Source organism: Drosophila subobscura, chromosome U, assembly GCF_008121235.1.
Source record: "Drosophila subobscura isolate 14011-0131.10 chromosome U, UCBerk_Dsub_1.0, whole genome shotgun sequence".
NCBI classification, from domain to species: domain Eukaryota; kingdom Metazoa; phylum Arthropoda; class Insecta; order Diptera; family Drosophilidae; genus Drosophila; species Drosophila subobscura.
This window is the reverse complement of record NC_048534.1, coordinates 23935738-23955385: the sequence shown is the minus strand read 5'-3', so window position 1 is coordinate 23955385 and position 19648 is coordinate 23935738. Positions and strand designations below refer to the sequence as shown.

At 45.1% G+C, this 19648-nt stretch overlaps 4 protein-coding genes across 4 annotated transcripts; 2 read left to right on the top strand and 2 right to left on the bottom strand.

The window, feature by feature from the left end:
• Positions 1-15451: 15451 nt before the first annotated feature.
• On the bottom strand, positions 15452-15824 carry LOC117902261. The gene has a single exon (XM_034813520.1). The coding sequence runs from the start codon at positions 15791-15793 to the stop codon at positions 15572-15574; it is 222 nt and encodes a 73-aa protein (XP_034669411.1). The 5' UTR covers positions 15794-15824; the 3' UTR covers positions 15452-15571.
• A 16-nt stretch (positions 15825-15840) lies between these two features.
• LOC117902262 lies at positions 15841-16190 on the bottom strand. The gene is made up of 2 exons (XM_034813521.1): positions 16037-16190; positions 15841-15970 (listed from the first exon to the last, which is right to left on the bottom strand). The coding sequence occupies exons 1-2, from the start codon at positions 16087-16089 to the stop codon at positions 15871-15873; spliced, it is 153 nt and encodes a 50-aa protein (XP_034669412.1). The 5' UTR covers positions 16090-16190; the 3' UTR covers positions 15841-15870.
• A 1919-nt stretch (positions 16191-18109) lies between these two features.
• LOC117902263 lies at positions 18110-18506 on the top strand. Its single transcript, XM_034813522.1, has 2 exons — positions 18110-18293; positions 18370-18506. The coding sequence occupies exons 1-2, from the start codon at positions 18250-18252 to the stop codon at positions 18470-18472; spliced, it is 147 nt and encodes a 48-aa protein (XP_034669413.1). The 5' UTR covers positions 18110-18249; the 3' UTR covers positions 18473-18506.
• Positions 18507-18516: 10 nt separating this feature from the next.
• On the top strand, positions 18517-18922 carry LOC117902260. The gene has a single exon (XM_034813519.1). The coding sequence runs from the start codon at positions 18544-18546 to the stop codon at positions 18790-18792; it is 249 nt and encodes an 82-aa protein (XP_034669410.1). The 5' UTR covers positions 18517-18543; the 3' UTR covers positions 18793-18922.
• Positions 18923-19648: the final 726 nt, after the last annotated feature.

Genomic DNA, 19648 nt, shown 5'->3' with positions numbered 1-19648 from the left:
CTGCCACTGCTGCCTCTCCTCGTTATCATATCTATCTCTCAGTCGCTGCTCATTTGGCGCGCGCTCTCTATCTCCCCGCTGTGGCCATCTCGCTCGCACGCTCATCTGTTGCTGTCGCTGTCGCTGCTGCTGCTCGTTCGCTCTTTCGTCTGCTGGCTCTTTCGCTTTGACCAACGGCACACGCATACGTATACGTAATGTGCGCCAAAATGTGTCGCCACGAATGTCGTTGGTCCACTGATAGCGACGACGACACTGGGCAGAGAGACAGCAACAGCGACAGCGACAGAGCGACGCAGCAGCAGCAGAGAGACAGCCAGCTGTGGCAGCAGCAGAGGACAGCCAGCAGAGGGAACAGCAACAACTTTTAGCAAAATGGCGTTTTCTGGTATATAGAGAGGGGGGTTGTGCTCCCGTTCACCTTTTAGCCTCACTTCTCATCTGGCCCATACCACAGCTCATTATGAGTCGTTTTTGATACCCTTTTAGAGGGTATTTCAGGTGCTTGAGTTGACTTTTTGTTAAGATAATCCCAGCAAAAGGCAACTCAAACATTTGTTCTATATCTAAAACCAATTCAAAGTGTATTCCCATCTTCGTTCTACCAAAAATCAACATTCATTCCCTCTTATCACTCACTTTCCTGCAGATATCTTCCTTTCCTCGCTCACCCACTCGCTCCCTGTGGCTGTGGCAACTTTCTTGTGGCTTGCAAAAATAAACAAAAAATCGCCGCGAAATAAGAACAAACAAAAACCTTTGCCACAGCAGCAAGAGCAGCGGTGGCAGTGGCAGTCTCCTTCGTTGTTGTTGTTTCTGTTGCTGCTGCTGCCCTTTATGGCCTCCAGCTGCCGTGGCAGCCACACCACTGGGTTTTATGTCTTCATTAACTGAAAAAGTTATGGGCCGTAGCTGCAGGAGAACACAAGGAACGAAGAATAAGAGGAGCACAAGCCTGACCACAGCCAGCCATCACCTACCCGTGCCCCTCATCCATCTGTGCGGTAATTGGACTGACGGTTGACAATGCTACAAGTTCTGCACTCACTCACTCTCACTACTGTTCAATTACCATTCCCCCATGCCCCACAGCTCCATAGCAGAGAAGACCAGCCATAATATTCTGTGATCTGCGTCATGGTAATCAGTTTGAGGCATGTGCAGATTCTAAGTTTACAGCTGCCAGCGAGACTGCGAGAGAGAAGGCAGCAACACGTTGCACAGTGGTTGGAGTGAGGGATTTTGTGCTAGAAAATGTGAGGGAGGGTATGTTCCCATTATTGCCTTAACCATTTATCTTTAAATATTGATAGGAAAATGATATATAAAAGGCAACTCAGAGTTTGATGCATGATTTTGCTTGGAAATTATATTTATTTTACATCTTTAAGATTCTTCTTTAATCTATAAACTGAATTTTGTCATATTTTAATAATTAATGTAATTTTCAGAATTTTTTTATTCCAGAAACTATCCAAAAATCGGTCTTGAAATGGTAGAAATGTTCCCTAAAACTGCAATAAATTAATGCCAAAGCAATGCTAACCAGTTCTGGTAAATATAATTGCACACAATTCATACATCCATAGATACAACTGCATACATATTTACATTCATATTTACATAAAATGTACTTTTATTGAAAGTTGTTTTATCTGCTAAGCTTACGCCACCAATCCACCTTCACAAACGCTCTTCTCCTATCCAATTCTCCGAATCCCAAAGACTCACCTTAGCACCCACCTGGCAACTCACCTCCATCCAGTACTTTTCCTTCCACAGTGCAGTGCAGACAACAACAACAACGCACACGTTGCGTTGATAACTCATTTCACGTGTGTCTAGATAGTATTACTGGGCACTGCACCCGGCATGAGTCTGCTGCTGCTGCTGCTGCTGTCGCTGCACTCCAGTTACTGCACATCGTTCGGGTGACGTTCTGAGATATTGGTTTATTTGTTGTTCTCTTTTTTTTACTGGCACTCGTAAAAGTCAGTCACAGTAGCTGTCGTCGCTGTCGTTGTCGTTGTCGTTCCTCCTCTGCTGGTCAAGTCATCAGAGCCAAAGCGTTGTCGCTGCTGTCCAATATTGTATGGTTGATTCCACACAGGTCTCACTAGTTAACTTCGCTCCACTGATGCGCTTTTTTTCAATTTGTCACGTTCGCTGGATTTGTGCAATTTTCATCTCATTACGGTTGTGTCTCCACACTGCAAAGAGCCCCCGAGAGACAGCGAAAAGATACTGGGAATGAGTTGGGGTTCCTTGCCTTTGGCTTACTCCTGATTTTTGCCAGCGACCCACTTAATTAGTATTTATGAAATTCATAGAAATTTTCACTTGTGCCCTCCTGCGGCATGTATAATCTGTGGAATTCGCCGAGTCCTTTGCTGTGGCATTGCATGTGCTTAGTCAATCTAATTATGCATTAGTTGGCCATTACTTTTAGATGTCCAGCAACAATGTTTCTAGGTTAAGATATATTTATGTGGCACGGGGATTTTACTTTTAGTTGAGCTCTCTTTTATGAGTAATCCACGAATGGGTATAAAAATGAATATGGGATTACCTACAGTCGCTTTGGGGCAACGCTTGAGTGGGTTTTTAGGGCAAGAAATAATTTTAGCGGCACATTTTTAATGATTTTTTGATGCTAATTGGACTTGCACAAAACTAAGTACTTTCTGGAGTACAAAATGATAGAATATTCATTCCGATTGATGTGTTTTCAATGTTAGGTATTGACTGGAACTATGCTTCTTGTGAGGTGTTCCATGGAGCATATCAAACAGAAGAATGAAAACCATTGAAATTTTGGACTAAGGTTTAACGGAATGAAGAAGATGTCGCAACATTTCAGTGATATTTTCGTGTTTCAATTGGGAAAAGACTTTGATTTTCTGTTCCCATGATCCCTTAACAAAATCTCTCCTGATCCCCACTGCACAGACTATCATTAAAATCAACTCTTGAACACATTTACGACGTTATGCGCTGGCTCCAGCTCTCTGGCAAAACGTGAGCGTGGCACATTTATCAAGAACCCCTCCCCAGCACACTCTCCTACCAAAATTGTAGTAAAAGCAATAATAACTTTATGTATTTGACCTAAGCTCGAGGGCCCAAGAACAGGAGTCGACTGCGAGTGGCTTCCACTATGATAGAAAATTGTGTCACGACAGGAAGCGAGATAAGAGCGTAATTTTCTTTCAACGTGCACGGGCGACGGCCAACCGAAAGAGCTTTTCTTGCTTCATTTTCGTTATTCCTTTCGGAGTATGGGTTATGGCTGTGTGTGTGTGTGTGTTAGCCAGGAGTTTTGGTCCGGATGTGAGCTATCGTGGTTACCGTTAGTCATTTTCAGTGATTGTTCAACGTTGGACGTTTCCACGTTGTCGTCGTCGCCGTCGCCGTCGCCGTTGGTTGACTTTTAATGATTGTCACGCTCCCGATTCCTCAATGCCCGCTCTCGCTCTCGCTTTTGGCTGCTCTCCATTGGGTGTCCCTCTCTAGCCGCTGACCACAACAGACAGGTGGAAGCGGAGGTCCTTTCGGCGTGTGTTCAGAGTGGAACGGGGAACGGGGCACGGGAGGCCCAAGACTAATTTGCATTTATATTCATAATCTTAGGCATTGCGTCATGAAATATTGCATGTCCCGAACTTGTGACACTTTAATTGCCCATTTCGGGGTTGTGTGTGGGCCGCCAAACACTGAGAGCGAGAGAGCAGAGAGGCAAAGAGAAGTGGAGAGAAGAGAGTGATGGAGGGGGAAAATCCCAATTTAAAATTATTTTAGGGCAAGAAGAAATCAAAGAGTGAACAGAATATTTATTTAGATTTCTTCTATGCATTTTTCCATAATATTTTCTAAGAGAATGCTCCCAAAATATTCATTAAAACCTTCCACAAATTTCTCCCAATAATTTCTATCATTTGCACACCCTTTTCCGCTCAGTGTACGCCCCACAGTCTACCCATTTCTTTGACTTGCAAACACCCACCTAAAGAGGGGAGCCACAGATCAATGCCACGTGCAGCAGTCTGAGGGTCTCTCTGCCAGACCCTTCTCCTCCCCTCTGCCATAGGCCCTATTTCTGCTCAGATATGTGCGCGAAAATTCTCGTAAATCGTTGTCTATATGGTGCACATTATGGGGCCTTGGGTTTTGTCTGTTTCGCTGACTACGTGACTTTTGCGCATTTTTTCGCCTTGCTGCGACTCGAGATCGATTTTCAGCCCAGATCCAACAAGATCCATGCGGGTGCATAAAAACAGATACACAAACAACAGATACAAAGTGAGAGAGGGAGAGAGGCAGACAGAGTTGAGAAAACAAAAGCTGGAAGATGTTTAAGTGTTTGTTTGCGTTTTGTGTTTGTTTTTGTTTTTGTTCGAGGGTGTTGTGGGTTTGGTTTGCTGATAAATGCCTAAGAGTACGGAAACCCGAGGAACCACAGACCAAGCCGAAAGATACAATGTGAAGGGCTCCGCTTTGTCTTCGCCTTCCTCTCTGTCTGTGGATTTATCTTTGACTGGCAGTTTTATCATTGAATTGTAGAAATAAATCCACATATTCCACTCCCCAGTACTCGTCTGATAATGTTGTATTATTTCTAGTAAAATGCTCATGGAACACGAGTATCTGTGGCAGCCATTTTCCATCCGAGTGCTGCCTGCCCCCACGCTCTCAGCTGCTGCTGTGAGCCCATAGCCAAGCGTAAAGAGATGTAAAGACATGCTCGAGTGTGCCACTCAATGTGGCAAGCCAGGCAGTGGCTGGCACAAAATGTGAAACGAGCGTAAACTGCCATTTTACCATTTTGCCATTTCAAGCATTAAAAACGCAGAAAGAATAAAAAAACAGAAACGAAACGCTGGAAAAGGTACACGGAAAAAGAAGTAAAAAAATGAAATAAAAATGGGAAAACTCTCGAATTGTATGTGCAAGAAATCACAATTTTATTGTACGCATGTTAATCGGCAGGAGGGGGAGTGGTCGCCGCCCTAAGTGGCTTTTTGCACACCGCTGATAGAGGAGCTCCCGGGCTGAGTCCTTCACTCGGTGGCTTGGCCGTCGCTCGGTTGGCTGCTTCTCTCTCTGTCCCTTGTCCTGTGGCCCTGCAAATTGGCTTAATTAAAAAGTATTAGTTATGCTCGGATTAATTCTTAAAAACAATATTTTGTGTGCACATTTTGCAACATTTGAAGTAAGTCCAAAGGCCAGTCCTTGGCTGGTAATTGGAGCCAACTTGGGGGGCAGTAAAGGCACCTGGGAACGCCGCTTTCTCGCACTTTTACTCCATAATCAAAAGCACATTATGATCCACCAGAGCACACACCTTTTGCTTCCTTCCTTCCGCTTGAAGAAATCATCATTAGATCTTCTACTCCGCAATCAAAATCAAATTGTAGGCAGGAACCAGCTCTTCCTGGAGTAGTTCCTTCTGGGTTCTACACATCCGTTTCTCGCAGAGAGAAATACCAAAATGTAATAGAGTTTTCTGCCCTTTCTTTGTACAGAAAGGAACTCCTACAAACCGTGGCAAATGTGCTTGAAATGATTGCGGCAAAGGGGCAAACACCCGAAAAACCAAAAGACCAGAAAGGACAACCAATTGCCACATGTCTCCAGGACGGAGTACACTTATCAGGGCACTCGCAGGGAGGATTCATTTAAATAACGCAGAAGCCAACATCCGGAGCGGCACAAAGGGAGCAGAACGGAGTCCTGAAACAAATTATAACTCAATTTATACGCTTGTTTGCTCAGCCAACTCAAGCTCGAGCTCAAGTCCAAGACGAACTCCAAGTCAGAGTCGCAGTCGCAGTCGGAGTCGGAGTCAGTGGCAGGACGATGTAGCGATAGCGATGAATGTCCTGCCAGACAAAGGCTTCAACGGGCAGGACACGAGCAGCGGCGTGCACCCAAAAGAAAACCAAAATTTCATTTTTGTGCTGCGCAAACATTTCGCTCTCTTTCGCTCCCCCTCAATCCCCAACACACACTCATACACACACAGACACACACACATTAGGACTTCCTTTGGCTTCCGATTTCGTGTCCTGGCTGCGATTGTGCGCATTATACACAGTCTGCTGGGAAGGTTGGAATGGAGACAGGAGTGGGTGTGGGTGTGGGGTGTGTTGGCTGTGGGGGAGTTTGCTATCCCTTTTGCCTAGTGCAAAAAATTTATGATTTATGTTGTTTTAAATCCAAGTCCAGACCAGTTCATGGGAAGCGCTGCCACTGTCGCTGGCTTCGACGAACCATTTCCCAAGGCAGCGTTTGCTTGGAGAGAGATGCGCGCGTGAGTGAGTCGTGAGTCGTGGCAGTGGAGAGCTGTGAAAACTATTGAAAATGTAAATAGAACTGCCATTGGAAGTTCATTAATGAAAGGTTTAATGTGCTCCACAAAGATCAAGAGTGAAGAACGGAGTGAGAGATATTTATGGCTACTTTTGGGCAGATGGAAGCACATCAATGATGGAAAAACAGTGCCAAAAAATAACTGATAAAGCCTAAACCCTTTCAAATCTAAAGTCAGCTCAATGCACTCACAGATTAGCATACCCAATACGCCCTCGAAGCACTTCTTCCTATCACTATCAATCGTTAGAATCATTTAAAAGAATGTTTCTCGTGAGGCACGCCCGCATCTCTGTCATCTGCAACGTATGGATGGATATCTCTCCTCGTCCGAGTCCTGCCGTATGCTCTGTGTGGCGTGTGCATGTGTGCGGTTTTCACAGATTACAAACATATGCACACATACATATAGGAATAAATGAGTGTGTGTGTGTGTGTGTGGCAACGCCCACTACATGCGAGCGCCCCTAACGAGCAGCAGTGGCAGAGCCAAACCTGAACAGAACTGAAACGAAGCGAAGAGGAGAGCAGAGCAGAGCGCCTCTGACTTGAGTTCTGACTTGAGTTGAGTTTCTCATCCAAATGCGAAACCATTTAATTTGTTTCGGAGGTAATGTGGCATATGCCAGCAATTGCAAGGAGCAGCCCACACGTCCCACAGCCTGGGAAGTAACCTCAGATTGAGTGCTAAACATGCCTCGCCGATTACCATGCAACCAACTAAGCAACCAACGAACCACTCTTGCCCCAAATTGCTGCTGCCGCTGCTGCTCATGCTCAAGATTGACCCGAAGCCTTTGGCCATGCATCAGGAATTTATTACCGCCAAGGCGGCATTTGCATATTTATGAATAATGAAGGATAACCAGTGCGGCAGCGGCAGCGGCAGCGGCCCCAAAAGCATGTCCAGAAAATTAAGTCTGCACTAGGGTTGAGGTTTTGACTTTTCCATTTCTATAACCTTTGCATGCCATCTGCGATCTCGGGTTCAACCGAAACTGATACTCCAAGAGCACACACACACACACACACACAGCCATAAAGATATATAGTAACTATGTGTATATAGCGTTATATATTACGCTCCCAAGACATTGGTCACGAAGAGCGGAAATGCTGATAAGAAACTTCAATGTTCTTTTTTTATTTCGTTGTCGTGTTTAATGTCTTTTTGTCGTGCTTAGTGTCTTTAGTGGGGTGCTCCACTCTGCTCCACACCATCGTGTGTGTGCGTAGCTGACCATATAATCTGTATAGTATAATACTTAGTAGCGACTTAGCTGCCATGGCATGATGATGATGGTGGTGGTCTACTACCCCGGTGCCCACTCATAAGTCAAGTGGCTGGCCCTGGGAAAATTGTTATTTCATGTAAATCATTTGCGAGCAGGAGTGGGCCGCAGTCGAGTGGGAAATTCCCCCATATTAGAACTAATTTCTGGCAATTATTTTGAGAGTATCTATGATGGAAGAAATGCTGAAATTTGCTGATGATAATTCGAATTTCATGGAATTTGTGATGAGCTGCAAAATTCTGGGAAATATTTGTTAGATTTTTGAACTATTTGAAGACAGAAACAGAAACAGGAGAAGCTTCTTTTTGAGTGTAAAATAAAATTCGCAGAGTTTTACATGATTCATAGAAGAATATTTAAGCTAAATAAATATTTGTTTACATTATTAAATAGTTCTGGGTATGAGCTATCACCCAACAGCAGGCACCTACAAATATTTCCCAACTGAAAATTATAAATAAAATCATAAAAAAAAGATTACCACAGCAATCTTCCCCTAAACCCATAAGTACTCATCTCGAACTCATCAAATATTTACAAAATACTTGTAATTATAATAGAGACCACAACCACAATCCAATCCCAATGCAATGCCCCAACCAACTGTCAAGTGCAGAGGCTCTAAAAAGTGTCCACCGCAGCCACTTAACGCACATGAATCAAAACTTTGGGCGCGACTTCGTTTTATGGGAGCAACTCCGACAGCGGCAGCACAAGAAACAAATTCGAATTGGCATCGTAAAAGTCACATAAACCGAAGCGCGATTCATAATTCTTGGCGTAATAGTTTTTCTTCACATTTTTCGGGGGAGCGACACCCAAGTGGAAGTTCGGATTCGTTCGGGCTCCGCGCTCAGACAATGCCACTTATCGAATTTCACACTCGATTTGTTCAAGAAATTGCTGGGGAGAGGGGAGAGAACTTTCTTTGATTTCGAAGCGAGAGAAAATCGATGAACTCGCCTGACAGCCGCGTAGTTGGAAAAGAAATAATTTATGCGCTCATAACAATTAGCCGCAAGTCAAGTGGAGAGTGCTGAGAGAAAGAAATCTCTCCATGTGCCCCTCTCTCTCTCTCTCTCTCTCAATTATCTGTATAGCTACAATAACGAATGATTTCCTTTCCCAGGATCCTAAGCACGCGCCTTGAACGCACACCTGCGGGCAGGGAACGTCGCTCGATGGAACATCCTAATTGGATTTAAAGGCCTAGGCCTAGGCCCATCCTTTTGTGTGTGTGCTTGTGTACCTGCAAGCCACATTTGTCCGCGGGCATATTTAATTTAATTTCTACGTATTTAACCCAAAACCAAAACCAAACTGAAACCGCAAACCGAACAGAACAGAACTGAACTGAAGGGCAGAGAACAATGAGCGAGCGAGGGACTTGCAGCAGGTTGCACAACATTTGCCCCGGCGTACGCGTATCGCTTTAAAAATTTATGCAATTATGAGCCGCAAATATTATAACATCAACATACAAATACGAACGATACGAGCGGGGGGGCAACAGCAAATGAGCAACAGAAGAGAGAGAGAGAGAGAGAGAGAGAGAGTCCTCTAGCCATTGTGTTCCCATCGCTCATCAGGTTGTGGCAACATATTGATAGACAATAATTTGTCTTAATGAAATTTTGCTTTTATTTATGAGATTGCCGGAACGTGTAGGACATTTCTGGTCTGGTCTGGGTGTGGCCCCCGGGCCGGGGTTAGCGACGTTGCTAAGAAAACACCGGGGAAAAACAATCTGCTGCAGGACAGGAGCAAACGCCTCTGCCCTTCGGGGCAATTAGTGTTAGCTTCTTTATCGCAGGAGTGCAGGAGGGTTGAACCTTGGATTGTTCCCATCCAACATCCCGATGTGGTGTTGTTATGGTTGCCGTTCCTTCAGGTTGCTGCTGTCTTTCATGTCCTGTGCATAATTTATTGTTCTTTGGAGTCTCGCTCTGTCTGGTTTCCGGAAGCCCACGGTCTTCCATTTATCAACAAAGTTGCTCTTTGCGCTTTGCTCTTTGACTGGCGAGTGGGATAAAAGGAAGAAAATCTGTTATGTAATTGCTTTCGAGTTTTCCACCGAGTGGGTGGTCGCCTTTGTCGCCCTTTCTGCCAAATGGCAACCACAAAGTCGAGGGTCCGAGAGAGTTTTTTCCACTCGCCAACTGTTAATGGGGCTTCCCCGCTGCGTGTGCGAGGATTCCTACATGGCAGGACGGGGCGGAGGAGGTGTTGAAAAGATTTTCCAATATCAATTGAAATTAAATTGAATTTTAAATTGGCCAGCGACAACGACCAGAAGATATTGCCTTTGCTTCTGTTTGGAGATTGTGGAAATGTGAGGCAGGAGAATGTGTGAAAATTGAAATGGAGATGGGTTTGGGTTGCCAGTGGGCGTGGTTCGAGGTTAGCCACACTTGTTTGTGACAGCCCAAAGGGCAATAAAGTGAGAGAAAAATCATTGGGGCCAAAGCCAGGGCAAAGTTTTAAATTAGTCTCAAAAGTTTATACGGAAAAATGTGTAGCTGGAAAATATAGATTATTATGCTCTAAGCTGTAGAAATTCGTAGGAATTTAGGGTGAATTTTATGTGAAGGGTTTGAAGAAAGTTCTTCCCAATATCCAATGATATCTTTAGAAAATATGCAAAACATTTAATACTGAAACAGACGGAAGATTGGATCAGTTTATCATGGCAATTTATCATTAATAATTTTGCTCTAAAATCCAATTCCCAAGTCGTTCCGATTGCTCTAAAAACTTCATGCAAACGATATCCAAATTGCTTCAAGATTTTCTCGACTTTTTCTCATGTTTTCTCTTCTTTTATTCTCCTGACCTCCCTCCAAGTAAGTAAATTGCAGCCAAATGCAGTTGCAGTAGCAAAAAGCACCTCCGTCTCCATTCTACCCATTTCAGAGCGGGGTCAAACTCTGGAGGGGTCCTACTAGACTTGACAGCAGTACGCCTCCAGCCAGCCTCCAGGGGCAGGACGACCGAGACGACGTGGAGAGGAACAAAAGTAAAAGTAGGCATCACAATAAGAACTGTGAGGACTGTGAGGACGGAGGACTCGGTGCATCCCATCTGTGAGTGTGAGTGCTCGTACTCGAACTCGAGCTCGTATATGGCATATCCTATATCCCATTCTGTGCTGTAGCCCATCCCGATGCTTTGTTGATGGCTCTGCCATTGTCGACATAAATGCACAATTTGCGGATGAAAAGCACGGGAGGAGAGGGCTACACATACAGATGCATATCCATGTATAGTCAATGTACTTCCGGTGGCAGTGGCAGGGCAGGAGCTCAGCCTCTCAGTGCCCACTCTCATAGCACTCTCTCTCTGTAGATGGGTCGCCTGGGTTCGGTTTTTGAAGTTGCTTTCAAGGCCCTTTGACAGTGGCCATGGCGACGGATAATACACACTTAATTGCTCAAAATGATGCGATTGTGGAGCGATGCATATGCCACAAGGGCACACACACAACACAACACACACTCTGGGGTACAGAGTTCACCCATCTGCACCACCCGATTCGACGAATGGAAAGCTTCGTCACAGCTTTTTTGGCGCGCTGAATGGGCAGGAGGCTGGCAGCAGTAGGCTGGGCGGTAGGAGTGAGCCATGAGCTACCCTGGTTATGTATTTAAGCCACAACAAAAGACACTCGAAAGCATATCATTGGCGTTTTGTGACGAGCTCCGTGCACATGAACCATAATTGCATTTAAAGGTTTTTGCACTGCTCTTACCCACTCCACGGCTCACTGCCTCAGTCCACTCTACGCTCTCTCTCTCTCTACATGTGGTTTCGTGTGTATGAAAACATGCAAAATGTGGTTCACAAACGACAGAAGCCAGCCAGCCAGCCAGCAGCCATCGATGGGAGATTTGCAAAGCGAGATTGGGTGCGGCCATACAGGCACGATGAGTCACCTAAAAGAAGTGAGGCAACCGATTGAGAGTTTGTTTATTTGGAGGTGATCACAGCAGAACGGTAAATGCATGCGAGCATAGTAGCTTGTTGTTGCGCTTGCTTGTAGCTGCATGAGCTCTCTCTCTCTCTCGCGAAAGCTTGCGCTCAAGCTTGCTCTCTGTGTTGACGTTGATCGCGGTTCTTATCTTGCGTTTGATCTGAGCTTTTGGCTGCTGCTGCAGTTCGGTGCGCTGTTGGAGTTCGTGTGTTATTTTTGTTATATCTAAGCTCCCCCCTCCCCGCTGCTGCATACTTCCCACTCACACTCACTTCTTTCTCCTTCTCCGTTTCTGTTCGACCCACAAAAAAGCAACCGCATTTCTGCGTTTTACTCAAGTGCCTTCCACCACACACACACGCACACACTGCATACTCCACACTCTACACTCTATAGCACTCCACTTGAGCTCAGCACCCCCTGCCCCTGGTGGTAGTACCTCCGTCCCCTGGGGGCATCAATTGCGACTCGCCTCGCCATTGTTTCAATTTCCATGTCGATTTGGTTGTTTTCATTTTGATGACCTCGCCGCCGCCGCAGCAGGCAGGGAGCAGCAGACGAGGCAGCCGTGGCATTCTGGAAATCTATAAAAACTGGCAATCATTACGGGGGTTTCATATTTTTATTGCATATTTTATAAGAATCTGAATCTGAATCCGATGGAGGAACAGCAGCAGCAGCAGCAGCAGACTCCGTACCCCAGCCCTTCCCCTTCCTGGCAATCCAATTGTCATTCATGACAGCTGTCGATCAGAGGTCGAGCTGAGCAGAAATGGCGGCTGAAAAATGTTCAACAATAGTAAGAAGTGGTGGGAAGGGGCAGGGAGGAGGGCTGTGCACGATTGAGAGGGGAGTTTGGTTTGCTTTTGATTCACAATTTTACAGTTCTCCCTCTTCCTCCTTCTTCTCTCTGTGTCACAGATCTCTCTCACTCCCCACAGACTGCATGAAACTTTCAGTTCGCGCTGTGTGTGTGCTCTGTGTGTTTTTTGTGTAATTGCCACCTTTTGTTTGGTCAAATGTTTGGCATATTTTGTAAATTATATTCCCCCGGATTGATTTGATTTGTGATGGCGGAATTTGCATACGTTTATGGAAGGTTATGCGATGTGATGTGATCATCTATGGAGAGTATGAGTTTGATGTATGCAAATCTCTAATAATAATAATGGCATAGCTATAGTGATAGTAATTGGTAAGAATCGGAACAAAAGGAGTTTGAGTAGAAGAGATCTTGATTGACATGATATGGGTACGAGAGTGTGACTGATTCGAGTTAGATCTGTATATCTACAACCCACAACTATTCAGTAACAGTGATCGAATATCGTATCTAAATATATTATTTATTCCAGAACTTGACAATAAATACGAAATCAGACACAATTAATTGTGAATAGGTTCCCTCTATAATGAAGATCAATCCCCTTAAATATTCACTAGATATACACAAATAAAAGAGTTCAAGCAGGAACCCTTATTCCAGAATACCAAACAGACTCTAGATAAAATATAGTTTTACTTGTAGATCAATTAGATTGTAGAAAAATCTATTACACTTCCTAAAGGCCATCTTATTTACTCTTCTATCCACTGGCAATGAATCCAGGCACTTGCCGAATTACTGAGAATTTTTCTACAACTACAAATCGAACCACCGTTCCTACGAAATATTTTGTGGAACATAAAGACTAGAATGCTTTTCGGAGATATAACATAATTAAGGAATATGTTTCCACTCTTTCTAGGATGAAGATTAAAGTAAAATATTCTACAGGAAAACAAAGAGGAATAGTTCCAAATAAAACATCAAAATTGAAGTTGTATTTTTTGACTGGGAAACCAAACTCTCAATCAAAATTTGGCTTTACTTTCAAGACTATAAAATGCCATCATATTGCTTCTGTATTGATTGATGTTTCAATTCATCCTTTCGTTATTCACTTTGAATTGCATATTTTGCTCATTGAATCCCATTCATTGATGTTTCATTTATTCACTTTGTATCTACCCACATGCTTGTGTCTTCATTGCCTTCGATGTGATCAAATGTCATGCATTACCCGCCCTCAGCCATGGCAATCAATTTCAGGCATCACACCTTGCCACAGCCTCAACGCGCGCAGATCTGTGTCTGCCATGTGGCAATGACATTGCCATGTGCCAAACAGGAACGGAAGCCAACGAAAATACAAACCAGAAAACACCTTTTGCCGAATGTCAACGCCCGTACATCATCATCAGTACAAAATTCAAATATAATTCGAATGCTGTTTGCCGGCGCAGACATCCGCGACGAGAAATTTGCCCAACAATTGTTTTGCAAGCGGGCGCAACTCCTGTGTGTGTGTCCTCTGTGCCCTGTCTCCCTTCTGTACTTAGTGGAAACATCTGTCGGATGTCGTCGGAAGTTGTATCTGACGGCACGCCCCACACAGCAATCACAACTTGCCGGAGAGTGGCAAGGAGTGGAGTGCCGCCTCGATTTTTCACTGCAAGCTGCCTTGGAATATCTCAACATCCCATTGTGTGTGTGTCTCGCCCGAAGTTACGGATATTATTCATAATTTTCCAACGTGCCACTGTGACATATTCCACAGCAAAGGAGAAGGAGTTGGCTGTTGCCATTCATGAGGGTTGTCTTTCAGCGGAAATCAGTTTTTCTGGCTGATAGAGTGCCCGTCCCTGCCTCCGTCTTGACCGTCGAGGACCGAGGGCACGTGCTGTCAAGGCAAAAGGAAAAACAAAAAGCAAAGCAAACATTTTTGTGGGTTTTCTGTGATAATGACGTGATAATTGCTTCTGCAGATCAGAAAGCAAAGCGTTGCTGTTGTCCCATTTCGGGAGAGAAGCCTGGCAAGTGACACATTCCACATTGACACATCCAGAGACAGAGACAGAGACATTTTATAGCAAAGTTCAAAGGACACCTGCCGTGCGGTTTTAATTGCATTGCACACCAAAAGTGAGAAGGAATCTTGGGCGCGAGAGGCACAAGGACCGCCCGGCGCTAGGAAACAAAGTAATTACAAGGCCAGCGCACAGACACCCACAGGACACACGGGGAGAGGCCAAAGAACTCAAATTAGATGGAGCGCCGAACACGACATCAAGTGTCGCACATTGACAGCTCCAGGATGTGGCCCCGAGTCAGTCCGCCACAACATTCACAGCAAAAGGGAAGACATGGTTGGATGGCTGTGGTTGGGTGGCCCAAAGGGATGCCAGCGAAAGATTTCTATTAGCAGCGTCAAGGAAATCGTTTTTCCTAATAGCTATGGCCCCGCCACGTGTCCGCTCTGCTCAGTCGTGTGTCACAGGCGCAGGACAACCGCAGCATCCATGGCCAAAAAGGGAACAAACAATACAATTGAAAAATTATAAAAATTTCGCACTCCGTAACGAAAATCGGACGGACGTCGCTGTGGTCCCTGCACTCAGAGATACACTTGTTCCCAGCGCCCAGGACACGCGTCCACAGAGCGAGACGAGACGAAGGCAGCAGACATCATCAATATTGCAAAGGTCCTGGCTGAACGAGGGCGCATATTGAGGCTGTCAAATAAGCGTAGCTAATGCGTATTAAGTGCACTCCCTTAGAGTCCTTGCAGAGGGTGGATGGCTCTGTCTCAATCACGCTAATAGCCGCAATTCATGCAAATGTCATAGACACTAATATATGCGATGGCATAAGTCAAGTACGAGCAAGGTCAAATGTGGTTTGGAGTGGGTTATTGGTGGGTAGGTTTGTGGCAAAGGATTCTCCCCGTGGTGAATAAACTTTTCTGCCCTTTTTGTTGCGCAACTTTTCTTCTTGTTTTAATTTTGTCTTATCCAATTGGAATTTCGATTTTCGGTTTCTTTTTTCACGTATCACATGGCAATACTTAAGTCCATTAAGCGAGTACTACAACTAAGTGTGATGCCTTCTCCCCGTTTAGGAGAAATGCATTCCGTTGAACTGCTCCCGATCCTCTCGCACCATGTTGTTGTACTTCCATTTGTCCGAGCTCGAGGCCTGGCTGCTCCACGCGCCCGAGCTGTGGCTGGGCTTGCTGCTGCTGCCCTGTGACTGGGAGTTGGACCGCGAACGGTCCTTGCTGCTGTGATTATCCTTGGTGCTGGTGGTGCACTTATCCGTACGCTCTGTATAGACCATTTTGTGAGTGTTTTTTGCTGCCAAATTTGCGCTTTCAAATGCGTAGAAGCTGAGTGTTTGGGTGTTGGTTTGCTAATTCACGGCACAGACTGCAGCAGGGTGAGCACTTTGAGTTCCTTGTTGTTGGCCGAATTGCCCGTTCGAGATCCTTTGCGGGACGATAGACTTTTGCCTAGGCTGTGAACGAGAAAAGGGAATTAAAGCTGATCCCCAAAGTGTAACTTTTGCTTGCAATATTTGTACCTTGATTGTTTGAACAATTTGTGTTTGGAATCCGTTCTAGTAATTTTTGGCATTGACACAAAACTTTTGCAACTTGCACATTGGTGTAGAAAATGAAAGAAATGTTGCCCTCTGCTATCGTTCCACACTTGCACCGCTCGTCTGGCTGCTGAACTTTCTACTGAGCCAGCAGCACGCCGGACAACTGCTTTAAATACGCTCCGAGATCGAGCTCGAGCTCGAGATCGATCGATCGAGTGCACTGGAACTGAAGGAACTACTGCGTCACACACAGTTCTGAGTAGCAGCTGCAGCCCGGCAGCTCTCCCTCCCCCAATAAAAGCACCCAGCTATCGGGTGACCTCAGTCTGGGCAGAGCCCGAACCCGTTCGTGCCGACGCTCGACGACGACAATGCAAATGAGAGTTATCAGCCAGACTGGTTTTATCGGCGAAACATTCGCAAACAAGACACCTGTGGTTCAGAGGGAGGGGAAACGACAGCGAGGTTACCTCTTAAACTAAATGAAACTTGGCTGTTTGTGCTGATAGTTTTTGACCTCAAGCAGTGTCTCGAGCAGCGGCACCTCCCATCAGAGCTCTAGTTCTCAATGGGTACCAAAAGACACCTCATCTGGTGATGCCCCAAAAATAAGCGCCGACAACCTGCTGCCTCTCACGTAGTAGCTGCCCCTCCGTACGCTCTCCTCCACACCCCAATGATCGTCATTGCTATCTGTATCTGTACCATTGAGACCGGCCGGCTACCTTTTCTTATACCCCACACGTCAGCAGTTGCTCCTAAGGGCAGTTCGCCTCTGAAGGTTCTGTCCTTAACGGCACAGATCTTTCACCCTATGACGCATAGCTGTACATATATCTGCATATATCTGTACAATGATATAATTTAATATAATCCATCGTTCATTATGCATGAGCCAGGTCTGGTGGCTGATGGAAAGTCTCCCCTGCATTGCATCAGCCAATTTGAGAGCAAGAAAACAGCTCCAACTGGTGGTGGTGGCCTGTTGGCCAGTTTTTATATATCGCATTTTAATGTGTTGTTGTTTACCCTATGTTCTATATAGACAACAGATCTGAGGTGTGCTGGGAGCTGCAGGAATAAGGAAAGGACTGGCAATGGGCAAGGGACTGGGGGAAAGACAATGAGGCATGGAAAGATGGAAGGCATTTGGTTGCTTGGGTAGCAAAATCGCTTTATAAATATGATAGGTTGGATTATATCTTAAGGATCCTTTAATTTAACATCTCTAAGCTCTAGAAGTTTTCTTAATCCTTCATTAAAAGTTCCCTGAACTTGCCTGAACTTTCTTGCCAGCACTTTCACCCCACACAAAAAACGTAATTCTCCCTTTCTAAACCCCCGTTTAAACCCCTAAAACAAGTCCAACCAGCTTGGATTCCAGACAGGCAACAACAATTGTACATTCCCGCTATCTTCTCTGTGTACTTTGACCGTCTAAGTCGCAGCTTTAAATGTCAAGCGCCTGCACCCGACTGGCATCTGGCGAGTATATAGCAAAAAATCAAAATAATTATATGTCTGCCGAAAAATAAAATAAAATTCCGTTGACTGCAAAGTGCGAATGCAAATGCGCCAGACACATGGCTGATAAATAATTAAATTAAAATGTGGCCCAGACAGACAGAAAGAAAGCAACAAAAGCAGACAGGTTTTGGGGCAGTAGAAAGATGTGCAAAAGATCCCTGCTCGGAGTTTATATAAGGCCAAGACCGCGGGGCAGTTGGGTCTCAAATGTGGAAAATGTTTCAGCGGAACAGCCAGAGATTCCCTGAAAGTTGATCCTTTTTGGGGGGAAAGTACATCGCTCTAGGGGTGTCCCCTCTCTTATTTGTTATTGTTTGTCCCGGCTCTTTGCATTTGTTTATGCTTTTGGGCCATCAATGAGTGTGCGGCTGGCGGCTGACCGCGTGGCAAGTGGAGAGCCAAAGCCCGTTTCATTGACGCAAATCTCCGCGCGAGTAAACAAGAAATTTTTGGGCCAGAGACTTTTGCATCAGAGATCGCGGCGAATGGAAACTAGTTTCCGCAGCACGCGCCAGCCGCATGACCGCGAGGCGATTTTCGGGAGGGTATAAAAGCGGAGCACACAGCTCACAAGTCCAACACACCAATTCGTGGAGCTTTCGCAGTTAAATCTTTTGCAAGATCTTGTACAAAATTCACCCAAACGTAGAGCAACAAATGTGTCAATGAAGACACCGGACTCCAAAGCGAAGCTACTTGATAATATTAGGTGAGAGTTGGAAGGGAATTCCGCTAAGATCAACCCCAAACTAATGCGAAATTCTTTTATTTTTCCCATCTTTTAGTCTCTCTAAACATCTGTCTTCTAAGAAGGGCGGCTCTCGCACTAGCAACTGCGGCAATTGTCTGGAATTCTCGGTGCTCACGCGGCTATCCAGTGTGCCCTGAATCCCCCACACAAGCCCGGCTCCATCCAGCTCCAGTTTTGAATCTTTGAAAAGAAATCTTCACTCCACAAGATGGTTCATCAGACGCGCACCCCGAGCAAGGCCATCCCAGCCAAGCACCTGAGTCCCATGCGCAATGTGGACACTCTGGGCGGAAAGTATGCCATTTCCAGCAGTCCGGCGGACAGCTTCCTGCGGCACAACAACAACAACAGCAGCAGCAGCAGGTTGACTGTCCACCAGACTTCGGCGGCAGCCTTCAAGTACAACAATTTGGTCAACAATAATCGGGAGCAGTTCAACGCCCTGCACTTTTGCTGACGGATGCGGAGAGAGACTAAACCCCAGCCCCAACAGCAGCAACCAAGTTCGCTGTTGGTCGGTTGGTTGGGTTCCCCTTAATCATTTGTTATAAATAATGCAATAAATTTATACAAATTGTGTGCACAAATATTGCAATTAATTGCCACGTGTCCTGCTGCAGATTTCCCATTTTTGCAACATTTAATTTGCAGCCGCGCCGCCTAAGCCTTCGTCGTCGTCGCTCTCATTTTTCATTGTTTGCGGCTGTCTGCCACACTTTGTCACAATGTCAATGTGTGTGTGTGTGTGTATTTCGCACATTTGATATTCGGTTTTTTTCCATACATGCGCCATATTTTCACATTAGCTGCAAATCAAAAGCTTTAACATTTCGCACGGCTGCCATTTGCATAAATCTTCATTTATGTTTTTCTCTCTCTCTTTGGTTTATTCTGTTTGTAGGCTTTGTAGACTTTGTACCTGGCGCGTTTTGGCACTATAAGAATTTAATGTTCTGTAAGGAAAACTGTTTATATTGTAGCTGTAGGAATAGTGAAAGTTTGCACAGCAGAAGAGGTCAGCGAAACATGAAGTTGAAATAGTTTTGGGACAGTCAAGAATAAATTGGTTCCATGGAAATGCAGAAAATAAGTACATATAATGCCTGATGCATCCAATCTGAATGTGTTTAATGTTAGGCAGAATATTTAGTGAGCCAATTAACACAAAATGTCATTCCATAATTTAAAGCAAATTCTTTCTTCCTTCTAGAAAAAAACCCAAATCTTTGTGTCTTTTCAATCTCTAAATTGCTAGAATTTCTGCCTTAACCATCGAGAGTGAAAAGAGAGCAAGTCTCTAGCAGATTTAATGT